At 43.9% G+C, this 15,757-nt stretch overlaps 1 protein-coding gene across 5 annotated transcripts in view; it reads left to right on the top strand.

The window, feature by feature from the left end:
- The window catches only part of RELCH (RAB11 binding and LisH domain, coiled-coil and HEAT repeat containing), a 216,282-nt gene that overhangs the window by 83,155 nt on the left and 117,370 nt on the right, over positions 1–15,757 (top strand). For all 5 annotated transcript variants that reach the window (XR_010786694.1, XM_066579173.1, XM_066579175.1 and 2 more), the window contains 6 exons: positions 760–873; positions 2,564–2,755; positions 3,100–3,191; positions 5,603–5,893; positions 7,515–7,590; positions 8,421–8,516. Coding sequence is in view for 4 of the 5 variants with exons in the window: in XM_066579173.1 (XP_066435270.1) it covers positions 760–873; positions 2,564–2,755; positions 3,100–3,191; positions 5,603–5,893; positions 7,515–7,590; positions 8,421–8,516 (861 nt within the window). In the remaining variant the exon portion in view is untranslated. The remainder of the gene's footprint in view (positions 1–759; positions 874–2,563; positions 2,756–3,099; positions 3,192–5,602; positions 5,894–7,514; positions 7,591–8,420; positions 8,517–15,757) is intronic.

Genomic DNA, 15,757 nt, shown 5'->3' with positions numbered 1-15,757 from the left:
CTGGAATATTAATTAGGTCAGCGATTGTACAACAATTCAGTTTCTGAACGACGAGCCATTCAGAAGTGATCTGCTGTTTACACTGAACTGCCTGTTGCTGTGAAGGGAGGCAGCGGGGGGAGACCGCTCCGTGGTCAGCTCCACCTCCAGTCCGGCAGCGTTGTGAGCGATGCTAGCATTACTCCTGTGTACACAGGACGAGCAGCTCTGGGACGAGTGTTAAGTATCATTTGACCGACAGCTGATCCTGTGTAAATGGCCCTTTAGCTGGCGCCTATAACATGTAATGTTACATTGATTAGATTGATCTTATTGTAGCTAAAATATTACAAATGTTCCGTGGTATGAGTTTTTTGATCTGATTTAAAAAAAAAAATTCACATTGAAAAGATGTGATGGCTGCAGATACAGCTGTTAACCCTTCACTAAAGGTCTGTCAGAATCCTCTGCTGCAGATTTCTGTGTTTCTCTAAAAATAATGGGCCTTCAGAATGTGACGAATCCTGTAAGGTGTTTGGGGCTGTGGAGTATCCGGACTGTCGCAGTATTGTGGCTTCAATGAATAACACAAACCACAATGTGAACGGAGCTTCATTTGTCTTCTGCAGGAATTTGACCCGCTTTTTGACCCCCACCCTCGCACCCTGCAGCGTGAAGTAGGAGGTCCTCTTATCTAGCGGCTTATTTGTCTGCAGTATCAGATTGCTCAATGTGAATAAGTTAACCTTGTTAATCTGACATGTTTTTTCTTTTATCTAGGAGCCTATAAAACCTCTTGAAAAAAGAGCACTAAACTTCCTTGTCAACGAATATTTATTGAAAAATAACAACAAACTTACTTCTATAACCTTTTCTGATGAGAATGATGACCAGGTGAGCCGCAGCCTGCTATCACTTATTAAATACCAACTTGGCCTGCCTTCGCCCCGATGGACTCTACTTGGGTTCAGCTTCCGGTGGGTGACCTAGAGCTGTCGGACAGTCGATAAAGAGCCCGTCTGATCGACTGTACAGGAGTGTGGTAAACGGGGACAGTCAGCAGGGCTGCAGAGCCGCGCCACCAGCCTGCTGACTTCATCCTGTGGCCCGTCTTTAATATCTGAATTAAAATTGCATTTAAACTCTTGTAGTTACTAACAAGAAGTTCTTAACACATTCCACTGCTTCAAGCCTTTCAATTACAGTATATAACTTTCCCTGACTGCATGTAAAGGCGTTGACCTGAAGAGATGAGCCGGTTGGTGTGGGGTCCCACTTACATAAAGTTACCTTGTTGTGGCTCAGTTTGATCGAAATGTGCTAAGGAGCTCACTTTTTCTCATACCACTAAATAAAAATCCATTTTGACTTAAACACTCCCCTTAATGTGCTGTAACACTTGTGAGCGACTGCTTACTGTGAATGGAGGCGGGTAGGCCAGAACAATCCCGGCCCGCTGCGCCTCCATTCACTGGCGACAGTTGTTCCCGTGTACAAACATAGGGACTATTAACACTGGGCATGTTGTCCCTGACAGGCTGTACTGTGTAAAAGCACCTTTAAAGGGTTATTCCCACTAACATAAATCTCACTAAATCCTCGGGGCAGCATAAAATATCACTGACCATCACTTCAGTTAATTATTATGTGAAAATGTGCTGTTCAAAAGTGTCTGCGTTACTTTTACTACTAGTTCTGTCCAACAGTGATGCTTGTATTAGGTGACTGTGTTGCAGGTACTTCTATCCTTGCACTGCTTCCTGCCTTGTATCCTCTGTTATGGCCCTTTTACAGGGGACGACAGTCGTCTAAATGGCTGCAAGAGCGCTGACATCAACACGAAGGTCATTCGCGCTCCTGCAGAGTGATCAGACAGGCTTCACTGCTGGATCGTGGGCTTCTCGCTCAGCGCTTCCCCCTACATGTTACACTGAGACAAGCCCGCGATCCACTGCGTTTACACTACATTATTGCTCAAATGTGTTCCTTTACACCAGACCTTTATCATTTTCACTACAATTTCATTCAAATGGCCCCTAAGATTAGTGCTTCTGAGTTAGGCTGCAGTCTTGCATGTGCTTTTCTATTGAGAGCCATCTGGTTCAGTTCCCTGTGAATTTTATTTGGAGGGTGGAATTGGGGAGTGTTAACTGACAGGGTGGAGGACTGCAAGGCACGTAGTCCTGGGGTCTGTGCATGGGAGCAGTAGTAGGTCAAGGGAAATGCACAGCCTACCCACTTTTTGCATACATGACCTGGAGGTACACGGATCGCATGGGAACGCTTAGAATTTTTAAAAAATTAAAGCTTTATTACAAAAAGTAATTTTGTATAATTCTATGTGACTTCAATAATTTTTAAGTGGCTTTTATTTGTGGGAATGCGTCTTTTTAAATTCTTCCATTTCGTTTGATAACTAAAAGTACAATAAAGTCTAGCTTTAAACCAGATTAGAAAAATAGAAAAAACCCTTAAACATGCAGGGAGTTCAATAATGCCTTCTGTTTTAGGCCTTTTCCATTGTACGTGACTTTGGTAGTCAGATTTGGAACTAGTTTCACACTATATTTTGTCTCCTTTGTAGGACTTTGAGCTGTGGGATGACGTAGGGTTAAACACTCCAAAACCTCCAGACTTGTTGCAGCTTTACCGAAACTTTGGCAGCCACCAAGCTGCAGCGAAGGACACAGCGGACGCTGCAGTAAGCGTAGAGGAGGACGATCTACAGCCCTTTCCAAGAAGTGAAAGACCGGCGGTGGAGCCAGTAGTTGTACAGGTCAGAAATGATGAGCTGGTAGTCTGATAATCCAATGAATTGTGATACTGTTCCTCTTCTGTTCAGTAGATATAACCCCGCCACAGCAGGTTTAGCATCGCTGCTGCACACTACAGCATTGTTCTGAGTACCTAATACTAGTGTCTTGAGCTCAACATAATTGTTACTTTGCATTTGCAGAGTTCTGTTGCATGCTACAATACTGACTGTTATTTCTCACACTCTGACATTGGGTTTAGTCATTAAGATAAAAATCCCTTGATGAGTCAAGATTGAAAAATTTATCAAATTATCTTTTTTTAAATTTTTTTATTCTCACCCCCCCCCCCCCTTTTCTTGTTTAGCCATCTGAATTAGTGCGGGAATTAGAAAATAGGATCAAGCAATGTAATGATGAAAAAGAAGTTTTGCTGAATCAAATTGGGATCCTCCAGAGGTAAGTAGTGCTGAAACCTGAGTGCTTTTAACCTTAAGGGGATTGTGCCAAAAATGACTTCTCACCTATCCACAAGATAATGTGATTGGTGCAGGAGGTTGACTAGAGCGGTGGTCAAGCATGCGTAACACCACGCCATTAATGTGGACTGGGACTGCCGGAGTTAGCAGAGCGTTTGCACACTATTTCCGTGAGCCCCATTGAAATGACTGAAGCCGTGCTTCTGCTACCACTGCTCAATTTCTTTTGACATTGCTGCAGGTGCGCTTCACCCCCCGCGCCCCTCCCATCCCCAGTGCGGAGAAGAGGGGAACCTTGTTCTCAGGATCAGTGAGGGTCTCTTTTATTGCCTATCCTGTGGTTAAATGATTCTTGGTACAACGCCTTTAAGCAATGGCAATGTTGTAATATCCCAAAATGATTATCTTAAAGTAACCTTTACGTTCTCATGTCTTTAGTTGCTTCAGTTTATGCTATATATTCAGATACATTTTGTGAAACCATGGAAACAAGTTAGTTTCCTCTTGCAGAGTCTGTAAAAGTTTAACAGAAGTAAAATAAAGTCAATATATTCATAGACTCAGTCGTGATGAATGATCACGTGTATTGGAGACGGAATTAACGCTAAGATTTATTGCCTTACTGTAAGGGCAATGTTCACTGGAAGTGCGATAACCCTCTTAGTATCTAAAGTTTTTTTAAGAGCTGAGAAGCCAACTGATCGCTACGTACATTAAAGGATTTCTTGCAGGGGTTTGTAAATGCAGGCAGAGTATACAGATCTGGTAGAGAAGTATATAGTCTATGAACAAATACGTACTTTCTCTTTATTTTGTACTTTAAAGGGGTTTTCCAGGGAGAGAACTAATCCTGACTTCTCCTTCGGATACGTTATCAATAGTTGATCATCTGGGTTCCGTCACTCAGGACCTCGACGGATTAGCTGAGCAGGCGCATGCTGTCAGCGCCGCAAATACACAAAAGTTAAAGCTGAAGTGGCGGAAAGCTCTGCGCCATCCTCCGTGTAGCGGCCGGCGCTTGTAACTGCAGGCACAGCTTGTATTGATTTTAATGAGAGCTGTTCCAGTTTACAAGCGACTGGCCATCACACAGGTCGGTGCAGAGACTTCCACTGCTTCAGCTCCAATCTCTGACAGCATGCGCCCGCTCAGCTGATTGGATGGGATCAGTCGCTTGGGACCCTGACCGATTGACTATTAGTGACCTATCCTAAGGACTAATCATCGGTAGTTCTCTCCCTGGAAAACCCCTTTAAACTGTTCACAGTGACATGACTTCTTTCACAGCATAACTGTACCAAAGCCAGGCGTTGTCTATCATGGAAAAGGTTGAACAGGATTTTATCGCTTTTGTATGTAGATAACTTTCTGTATCCAGATACTATCGGGCCTAAATCATAAAATGTCTTTAAGGCGGCTTGTAGACAGGCTTGTTTAAGAGGTTCTCAACCAAAGTAAAGTGATCTAACAGTAAATGAAATCCTTGTCCTGTTGGCACTGACTGTAGCCAGACATCCCTGTTACTAAACTCGCACCACAGCAGCCTTTTTTCCTCTACCTTTCCTATAGGTTGTCTCCTGTGTACTCGCTGAGAGCTGCTTTTTGTCTAAAGCCGTATTCTGGTGGCTCTATGGGGGTTGCTGAACTTGCATGAGATGTGGTCTGTGCTGCTCCATGTTGATGGACCCTGCACAGTGCATGCGCTATTCTCATCTATGAAAAATGTTACTGATTTGTTTTACACGGACCCCATTGGTCTATGTGAATGAACACCCAGTTGAATATCCCAATAGGGTGGGGCAATAATGGTTATATGTGCTGTCCATAGACTACATGATCACATGGCCTGACTATATGGCCATCTGAAGGAACTCTTAGGCGAACGTCACACAGGCGAGCGCGATATGGGTCTGTGAATCACGGCCCCATTTCTCACTTCCCACCATGTTAATTCCCCAGGGATGCAAGGCCTTTTTATGTCAAAACCTCCTCGCATCACTTCAGGGATGTAGCAAGCCGCTGCTGAGGATAGCCAAGTTTCTCCCATTGTTTTTAATAGGAGACTTTGCATCGCGCCGCTTTATGCATAAACATTAGCGTCTCATAATACCAGCACTTCAGAGTACTTCGGCCAAATATAAACTAATCAAAACTGAAAGGCTGAAGTATAAATCCCCAAGTTGTCTCCTGTGGAGTTGGTAAAATTTCAATTTCCCGTTGATTTGTTTTCCTAAATTCCAACCACTGATTTATACTCTTCCCTTACAGATCTCATTTTTTCGAGTTTCTTTAAGACTGACATGTAACGTGCTAAATGATGCATCTAATGTATTCAAATGTCTAACAAATTAAGTTCTTGTTTTTTGCTTTAAAATATCACTTTGATTTAAGGGAAATAGAAACTCTCAGAGCGAGCTCCATGGCAGAAGTTCTTTTCGAATCCCATGATGTCCCTGCCAGACTAAAGAGCCAGACCTCAGAAGAAAGCGACCATTACATAGACCTCAGAACAGACAGTAAATGTGAAAAAGCGGAAGAAAACCAGGCTGTAGAGCAAGCGGAACCAGACTTCCAGCTGTCACACGACATTCCCCCCAGCCCTGACTTGTCAAAAATGAGCAAGAAGACCCTGCTGTGTACACCGCCCATTAAAGATGGCGTCCAGTTTGATCAGCCTAATCGGTAAATTGCATTTGGGTTTCTAGTTGCAAAAGTAAAATGTTTTCTGTGGCTTTTGTGTCATTGTGCGCATTTGCTAGTTTTAAAAAAATGCCACGATGCTCTGTCATTGAAATGACCAATTAGCTTAATGAAATCAAGTCAATGGGTTCTATTTTCTGCGTATTGCTTACATGTGAATTCAGTGAGAACTCTCCATTATGTGACACATCTGCCTTGTTATGGCTGCCACTAACTAGTGTTGGTGTCCCATGCTGGATATGGCAGAAGTCCAGCTGACGTCTAACTGTTGGGATCAGCAGTGGCTCCACTTCCTGAGATTTAGCCCTTTAGATATTGGGATGACAGCATCTAAAGAGGCGGACAGCAAGGGGGCACCCTCTGTCGCCTGCAACACAATCCCAGGGTTCCAATGGGTTGCTGTGGCACAGAGATTTAACGGTTGCCTCCTGGCCAGCAGTCTGCAGTAGACTTAGGTCCTTCTAGAAAGAAGCTCTAATAGGTTTGTGGAGTACGTGGCAATAGTGAAGTGTTGCTGTGTTTATCAGCAATCAAAGGTGATAAAGCTAATAGCCCAAAAAATAAAGTGTAAAAGAAATGAAAGACTCTTTTGCCCTTTATGTAGAAAAGGAAAGCAAGAAGCCACACAGGGTTATTGCTTTGTTCTTGGCCCCAATAAAAGTTAGAACACTAATAAACCTGCACTGTGAACGATGTGAAAAAATATTAAAATGTGGCCAAAATAGCAGAGTTCTCTGTATCCTGTCTCACATGGAGTGATCTAACTGTTGAATTTAAACAAAATTTAATATAATTTACAGCTTGTCCCTTGAATAAGAAATAAGCCCTCGCTCAACTCCACTGGCAGAAAAATAAAAATGTTGCAGTTTTTTGAATATGGCGACTTATACCAAAATTGTGTTTTGTGTAATGGCTTTAAAATTGTTAACTAGTCTGCAAACGTAGTAAATCATGAAGGCTTTCCAAATGCGTTGGATATCGCATGGTTAACTTGAGAAAACAAATCCCAAAAGAGTGGCAGCAACCTCCCTCCCAAATAACATGTACCCAAAAATAGTTCTTTTCAAAATTATTTTTCCTGTTAAATCCCTTACATGACCTTACTGACACAAGATTTTTATATATTTTTCTTGGAATACAGCAAGAAAAACAAATCGCTTTGTCAATTTATGCTTAAAATGGGCCAGTTAAGGGGATAATTTGGCATCTGAAGGCGGCAGTGCGGATGTATCCTCTGCAGAGGACAGGAGTAGCAAGTGATGAGGACCGCAGGGCAAAACTCTGCAGTTCTAAAAGTTTATTCCAATTTTAATCCAGATTGATAGTTTTTGTCAAAATGCGCAGTGACAAATAAACGAAGGATTTGTGTGCTAGCAGTAGAGACACAGCAATAGAAGATCACTGTGCTCAATCAGAAGATATGCAGGTTTGGTGACTGGCCGGATTCCTGTGCTCAGCTTGTGCCTTCATGGGGGTCTTTGCTTACATATTACTAACAAAATGCATCCAAACCGCTTCAGCCAAATAGCAGAGGGTCTGAGCCACAATGTTAACCCTTGCATATGTTACCTGTAATGTGACTGTCCGTTTATCCTATCAACAGAAAACTATCTCCAGCCTTTCATCAAGCCCTGCTTTCCTTCTGTCGCATGTCAGCAGACAGTCGTTTAGGATCAGAGGTAATCGGTCTTCCCGTGTTTCTGTAGATTTCTTTATACTGCCTTTTTTGTGCATCTTTCAGTGTTTAACTGCTAAGTGAGTAATCAGCCTGCCTTCATGCTGGACGTGAAGTTCATTATTCTAGTGTTTCTTCTTGTAAGGAGACGAGCCTTATGAATATCTAGGTAGGTTATAAAGCAGTTGTCCGGGTTGGCTCACACTGTGATATCACTGGGGGAAGTTGACTGTAGTGCCCGTATGTGCCAAGTCCTCAAGAGGTAGTGCCACTCTTTGCCTTAAATGGGGGCATCCGTAGTAGGCAGCCCTCCTGATATACTCATATGCCTTAGTAGGGCATATTAATGCAAGCTATCTAAAGCACTAAATTGCAATTGGCCAAATCCTGATTTTAGTTTCTTCATTACCATGCCAGTCTGGTTCAACTGGAGTGATCGGTCCTGGGAAGAAGCAGCTGACAGTTCCCTTCATGGCGCTTCTCTTTAGAGAAACTAATTGGGCAAAAACCAGACATGCAGAATGTGGTTATGTAATGTCCATAGCCATGTTTATTAGCTTGTCAGTAGATGTGGTCAAATGGGTGTGATCTGCAAAGAAAATCGTCTGTGGCTGGCTTTTACTATATCTGCTACTTTGTAGATTCTTTCCTGTGCAACTACCAGAATCCTGTCCGTATTTGTCCGCAGGACTCCTTTTGTCCCCATAGTCCGGCTCTAGTCGAATACACGGATTTTTTTTTTCTGGTCATGACTCATTTCTAGGGTTGTTGACCCTTGAACTGAGCAGAACCCATTTGATTGCTGGGAGTTACTAGCGTGTCTTTAATTTGCAGGTGTCCAGGATCGCCGACAGTGAGAATGGTGTCATGCTTATGCTGGGACGGTGCTTGCCTCATATTGTCCCAAATGTGCTCCTTGCCAAGAGAGAGGTAAACCACTTCCGTTTAGGTCATTTCTGTTTAGTTCTGCCTACATTAGTTTTCAAGCCATATGTGTTCCATTAATTTAGTTGACAGTTCTATTTTTGTGCATGCATCTGCTTCTAGAAAATGGTAATGCATCTCTGCCAGGTGAGTAGAGTAGTACAGCATGATATCCCTGCCACGTCCCCCATGTCTCAGAGTACAGGACCAGAGCCGGCAACTGCTCTGTTATATACCCCTGTCCGTGTCAGTGTATCCAGCCAGTATTAGGATCATCTTGGTCACATCCACATTCTGCATATATGCACCAAACATATATGCCTACATAGTTTACGCAGCACTTGTGTTAGTATCTCTAACATTCCTTATGTTGTTGCCCTCTTGTTCACTGTATGACAAGTTTGTCTATTCCGGCTAATGGGAGGGTTAGCTACAATCCAGTAACTACAATATTTGACTGATGTTACAGAATTGTTCATCTAGACCCTTTTACACAATGATTTTATTAATGGAATGTGATAGGTGGGAACAACTGAACTAGAAGTGTTCAGAAGTCTCAAGCAAAAAAACTGTCCCATAGAACACAAGTTAGTGTGTGTACTAACAGGGATAGAAAGTGTAGATGTCTTAAAGAAAAAATAGTACCAAATGTTCCCACCAGGGGAATATACGGGGCTGTACAAGAATAGCATTATATATTGTAGCTGGGAAAAGAATTTGTCAAACTGCAGTGCTAAAAGTCTGTTGCCTAAATAGTAAAATCTATAGGTGCTTCCAACATGGCACATCATTGGGCCCTCGCACAGTAAACCTAATCCTGCCCCTAGCAATTAACCCCTTAAGGACATGGCCTATTTTGGGCTCAAGGACACTACGATTTTTGGCAGATTTTCTTCATTTATCAAGTCATAACTTTTTTATTTTTCCGTCGACGCGGCCGTATAAGGGCTTGTTTTTTGCCTGGCGAACTGTAGTTTTTATCGGTGCCACTTTTGGGTACATAGACTATATTGTAAAACTTTTATTATTTTTTATGACAGGGAGAGAACGCATCAATTCTGCCATAGATTTTTTTTTTTACAGCATAAACGACACAATCCATTTTTTCTGCGGGTCGGCATGGTTACAACGATACCAAAATTCTTACTTTTTTTTTTTCACTTTTCTGCAATAAACGCTTTTTTTGGAAGTCTGTTTTTTTTTTTTTCTCTCCCTAAATTGCTGCATTCAAAGTCCTGTAAGTTTTTTTTTGGTTTCCCCCCCCCCCTCCTATTTTATGTATGGAGCTCTATGAAAGCTTATTTTTTGCGGGATGAGCTGTTGCTTTTAATCATACCATTTTAAGGTACATATGGCTTTTTAAATCACTTTTATTGCTAAAAATTAGCATTTTGCCTGTTTTTACGCTTTTTTCCAAAAGCATGTACAGCTTATTGTACACGTCATTACGGACGCGACAATACCAAATATGGGGAGTTTTAATTTTTCTAACTTTTTTTAATGCTAATTTGAGAAGAAGCATTAAAAAAAGGTTTTTACATTTTTTTTCCAATTCATTTTTTAAATCTTAACACAATTTGTGTCCCCCTGGGGCACTTACAATACTGCCCTGATGATCGCTGTGATAAGGCATGGCTACTGCCCTGCCATGCCTTATCGCTTATACAGCAATCTTAGGCACTGGCAACAATTATATCGCGAGAGCCCGGCAGCTTCAGAGGGCGCGCGCTCCCTCTGTGAACCCTTCCCATGCCGTGATCTACATAGATTGGGGCAGGGAAGGGGACATCTCGGATGCCCCCACTGTTGCAGCCGGCTCCCACTGCGGGATAGCGCGAGATCATATGTGATCTCATGCTATCCCCAGGACGTAAGTTTACAGCCTGGTGCCGGAAGGGGTTAATTGTGATGTACTCCTTACACGTATTTGCAGGCACGATATTTATTACAAACCAATGAAAGCCTCACTTGCATTTACAGGCGTCAGCGCAGCACCCCTTTGTGAGCAGTGCTGACAGCATTCAGCTGATCGGCTGGGGTCCCAAGCAGCAGACCTCAGACGATTGGTTATTTATGGCCTAACCTGAGGATGCTTATCAATAGGGGTTCCCTAGAAAACCCTTCAATATTAAATCCTGTTGTGGTGTTCACACTTGGTAACGCATAGTTATTTTCCCTCTCCCTATGGCAGTGATGGCGAACCTTTTAGAGACAGTGCCCACACTGAAACCCAAAACCCACTTATTTACTGCAAAGTGCCAACATGTCAGGGGGCGGGGCTCATCACAACGTATGATTTCACCCCCGTCATTCTCATTGTTTGATAGGTGTATTATGTTGCCACCCCTTACTTCTGGTGGTGACATAATTCACCAGTACCGAGGAGACGTCGGGGCAGGAGTATCCCGGCTGCACACTGCCGTCAGTGTTCGCCGGGATCGGGGCTTCTAGTAGCGCAGCTCAGTGAATGCTGGCAGGGGAGCCGCAGCCCCTGCTGGTAGTAACAAGTGGTGAGCGGCCGATGACGGCGCGTGCAAGTAGGGCGGGCTCTGCGTGCCGCCTCTGGCACGCGTGCCATAAGTTCGCCACCACTGCCCTATGGTGATCGTTTCTGATAAGGTATTGTGGCCATGATACATACCTATGTATGCTAAAATGTGGCCTCATTATGGCCACCTGAAACCAGCCTAAAGGCTACTTGACACCAGGATTTTTGTGGTGCTTTGGTTTCAAAAATTGTTTTATTCGAACATGGTAACATTAGGTGTAAGGTTAAGACCTCTTTCCATCCAGTTCAGCCTTTTGCCCTGTAATTTTGATCCAAAGCTAATTTCCTATCTAGGAAATCCAAATTCCTTCCGGATTCCAATCTGGCAACCCGAATAATCCCCGGGTCGCCAACCCTTCAGAAGTAATCAGTCACTAAAACATTAAATCATCCTCAAGAAAGCGTCCAGGCCCCTTGTCAACTCTCATGAGTTCATCACCACACCCTCGGGCAGAGAGTTCCACAGTTTTACTGCTCTTACAGTAAAGAACCCCCTTCTATGTCGGTGTAGAAACCTTCTTTTCCTCTGGACGTAGAGGATGCCCCCTTGTTAGTCACATTCCTGGCTGATGGGAGAGATCTCTGTATTGTCCCCTGATACACAGCTGTCTTTTTTTCTTGGTAAACTAAAAAATCTCAATTGTGCTCATCTCTTTAGTCCACCCATTCCATTTATTATTTTAGTTGCCCGCTCAAGTTCTGATAAATCCTCCTTGAGTACCGGTGCCCAAAACCCTACATATTCCATGTGTGGTCTGACCAGTGATTTGTGGTGTTGTCATGCGCCCCTAGCCTCTTCTGATGCACCCTATGATCCTATTTGCATTGTCAGCAGCTGCCTGACACTGGTTGCTCTAGTAAAGTTAACAGTTAATGGTGTATTCTGGAGACTAAACAAAATAATGTAACTTTCCATAACTTTTACACCACTTATTGTCATTATGCCAAATCAGCAAACAGAACTCGGGACCTTTTTTTTGCTTGCCTGCGCCACTGATTCTTTACAGCCGGCTGCAGATTTCCACAATATTTATAATTTAGTGATGTATATAAAACTTTTTATTTGTAGAATAAATAAAAAATGCCTGGACACACAGTGACATACAACATATACGAATACCACCAAAGGTGCTATACAGCTCACTGGCAAAATGACAACTTGTGTAATTATCAGCCTGCTAGTGACTCCGACCCAGATGTACTATATCTCTTGAATATGGTATGAGGAGATGCTATTGATACCACACATCCATACTCAGACAGTATTGAAGACCCGCACAGAAATAGAGCATGCCACGATTTGTTTTCCGCGTGTTTTCACGCGGACAAATTACGGCCGTCTGCATAGGATTGCATTTTGCAATGCAAACGTAGGCGGGCACGGGCGGAAATTCTGCGGGAAACCCGCTGCAGAATTTCCGCTCGTGTGCAGGGGGCCATAGAGAGGGATTAAGATAAGGGACAAAGTGAATCTGTTTTATAGACGCCTGGTCTATCATTCTACCTGGGTCTGTCTTATTGGTCTTTATTTTAGTAGTCCGGAAAGGCTAACGGTGGGTGGTGGGGACCCGAAATAGAAGCCCTTCCCCAAAAATCATCCCAATCACAGGCAGCACTCAGCCATTCATTGAATTCAATACAGATTCTGCAGTGCAGAGAAGCCGGAAAACGACAGGTATGCAGGGTCACTAGCCGCGCATGGGGCTGGGTTCCTTGCAGATTCCCGCAGATGGAATCTGGATGTGCTGCGTGTGTATACACTTAGGCCCCCGTGTCCAAGGGCACACACAGATCGTGTGGAATCCCACAGCTGATTCCTGCCATGCCCCTACATAAGGCTAAAAATACATTTACTCACCTGTCTGGTCGCAGCCGGATCTTTTTTTACTGCACAGCGTACACGCCGTGCCTTTTTAAAAAAAATCTTTTATAAATTTCCTGTGGATCCGTGGCACGTCCAGTGTCGTGGACCGGACTGCTTCCATTGACTTGAATGGAAGCTGCCCCAGCAGGATTCGCAGGAAAAATAAAGCATGCGATCCGCACACCGGGATAAAATTTAAATACCTGCGGATGCCCAGAGATTGTCTATGGACATATTGAACTGCGGATCATCCGCACGGTTGACCCACGTGGATTCTGCAACTCGGTTATGCCTGTGGACTTGAGGCCTTACTGGAGCAGACATTCCCTGGCTGCTGATTGGCTGGTTTCGCAGTAGTGAGCAGCTTTATGTATGCAATGTATAGAGACCCGAATGGTCTATTCTTTAAGTGTGTATATATACAGTGTGTGTACAGTATAAGGCCTCCCTCACACATGCATTTGCGGAAATACTTGCTTAGCTGGCTCTAGGTCCCCTATGCTGTTCTCTGAAGCTCCTGACCTCCAGCAATAGATTGCTCTGATTGGTGCTGGATGCATTGAGTGGCTGTAATTGGTGCACCGAGCGCCAGCTCTGATTGGCGGAGCCGGCTCTCTTGAATCCATCAGAGCCATCGCCCCGTCACTAGCAATAGATGCTTTGTCAGCTTGACAAGCGCCCGGCATCCTGCCCGGAGCTCCAGAGAACAGCGGTGGGGTCCCTGACTGCGCCAGTCAGGTAGGAATTCTTTTGGAGGGGGGGGGGGGGGTGTTACGTCAAACAGCTGGCTTGCGTTTAGCGCTGCCAAAAACATCGCAGCAAGTTGTGCCACGGTTTCAGCAGCGCTGAAACAGCTCCCCATTTATTTCAATGGACAATGCGTGGCTGAAAACAGCCAAAGATCTAGTACATGCATCGCTGTCAAGGCGCAGAGTTTTGGTGCTTGTGTGAAACGCTCAATTGAAATGAATGCGTTTTACAGCATTTAGCGCAGCACTGTACAAAAAGTTCTGTGAGGGAGACCCCGTATAAAAGTATGACCGATAACAGGTGATTTAAACAGAAAAAAGAAGGCATGGAAAGGGTGGCCGGACCTGTCGGAGTCCTCGTCTCAATGCGCATTACATGGAGTGTTGGGTAATACGGGCATTCGATGCTGGGAATGGGGATTTTTTTTTTAGAGTTTCTAGCAAGGGGAAAAAAGCAGGAGAGAAGGTTGTAGAACAAGCTGTAGTGCGGGCATGGCAGAGCGGTATAACCATGGGTGCCAGGTTCTATCATATTGATCTCTGGCATCATTCCTCGTGGCTTCAAGTCTTTTGTTTGAATAACATAAGAGCGTGATAAGAGAACCTGATCTGCTTTGTGGCTATATGTATTCTGGCGGACAGTGTAAGTAATTGGATCAATCTATTTTATTGGTTCCCTGGAGCTTTGTCCCCTGATAACCTAGTTGTGGGGAGTAATGGGAACAGTTCATGAAGTACTGGATCATGTGATTGTTGCCAGAATGGGACCGCTATCTGATGGGGTCACACTGCGCCACAGACCTCCAGGGACGCTGCATCCCTTGATGCACACGTTTCTGACAGTGGGATAGATTGTGTAAATCAGGTACAGATTATGTGAAACTGTTTAATAGAAGTTACAATTAATGTGATACTATAAAGTCACCAGGTTAAGGCCCATTTACATTGGACGAGTGTTGGGCAAACTATGCCCAACACTCGTCCTTGTATCCCCGGGCTCCTGCACGGGAGCTGGCACAGCTGGCTCGTACACGGAGTGGTCAACAGGGAGCGAGAGGAGAGAAGTCTTCTGCACTGCCCCGCCGCCCTGTTGGCTGCTCCGTATGCGAGCCAGCTGTGCCAGGTCCTATGCAGGAGCGCGGTAATACAGGGACAAGTGTCGGACATCGTTTGCCCAACACTCGTCCAATGTAAATGAGCTTTTACAACAGTGGAAAGAAGGGCAGCTAGGTCTTCATTCCACTCATTGTTAATGGCGAGCGTTTATAGTAGTTAATACAATGGATAAAAGGCCTACGTGACACATTCATACAGACTAACATCAGGGGTTTAGATGCAGGGACGGCTTAGAAGTAGTGTAGAATTTTAGTTGGATAGAAATGTTCACTTGGTGGCATGTTGTAGTTCTCCAAAACAGTCAGTCCTGAAGAGAGCTGTTAGGATTACCTCTAATCAACTTAAAGGAGGGTAAAGTCTACAGTTTGTACTGAAAATATGACTGGTGACTTGGCGATATACCTGTTATCCACATAAGACCATCTACTGTAAATGGCTCAATGTATGCTCTTTTCCCATTTACCTGGGTTAGTAAGAGCCCTACTGTGGTCAGCTGAGCTACTTGGGCTGCTTTGTAGTGCCAGGTCAAGTCAGGGAAAGACTGACAACCCAATTTCTTGTGCTAAAACATCCCCCGTTGTGCCACTTATTGTCTTTATTATTCCTTATAAATGTCCATATGCTGAAGTGTATTGTGAAGAACTGACTGATGCAGGTACAGGAAAAGATCCAATTTAGGGTTAAACCTTGTAAAGGTAACAATTTCGACTGTTGAAGTCAGCCCTGACCCGAGTTATCGAGCCCAGATGGTTATTTTTTTATATAATGCAGATATTGAGTGATATTACCGAAATCTGTGAGATATTGGTTTTTTTTTTCTTAAAGCAGAACTCAGGGAACCTGGTCTTAATCCAGTGTGGGGGTGTTCAGAAACTGACTTGGCTGTGTTTACCTCTAGCCAAGGGCTATGCAGCAATAATCTGCATGTTAAACTGCTCTAAGGTAATGTGCTAGAAGTAGGGCATGTTAA

This window comes from Eleutherodactylus coqui, chromosome 9 (assembly GCF_035609145.1).
Source record: "Eleutherodactylus coqui strain aEleCoq1 chromosome 9, aEleCoq1.hap1, whole genome shotgun sequence".
NCBI lineage: Eukaryota > Metazoa > Chordata > Amphibia > Anura > Eleutherodactylidae > Eleutherodactylus > Eleutherodactylus coqui.
The sequence above is the reverse complement of the archived record's forward strand: the minus strand, read 5'-3'. Positions and strand labels throughout refer to the sequence as shown.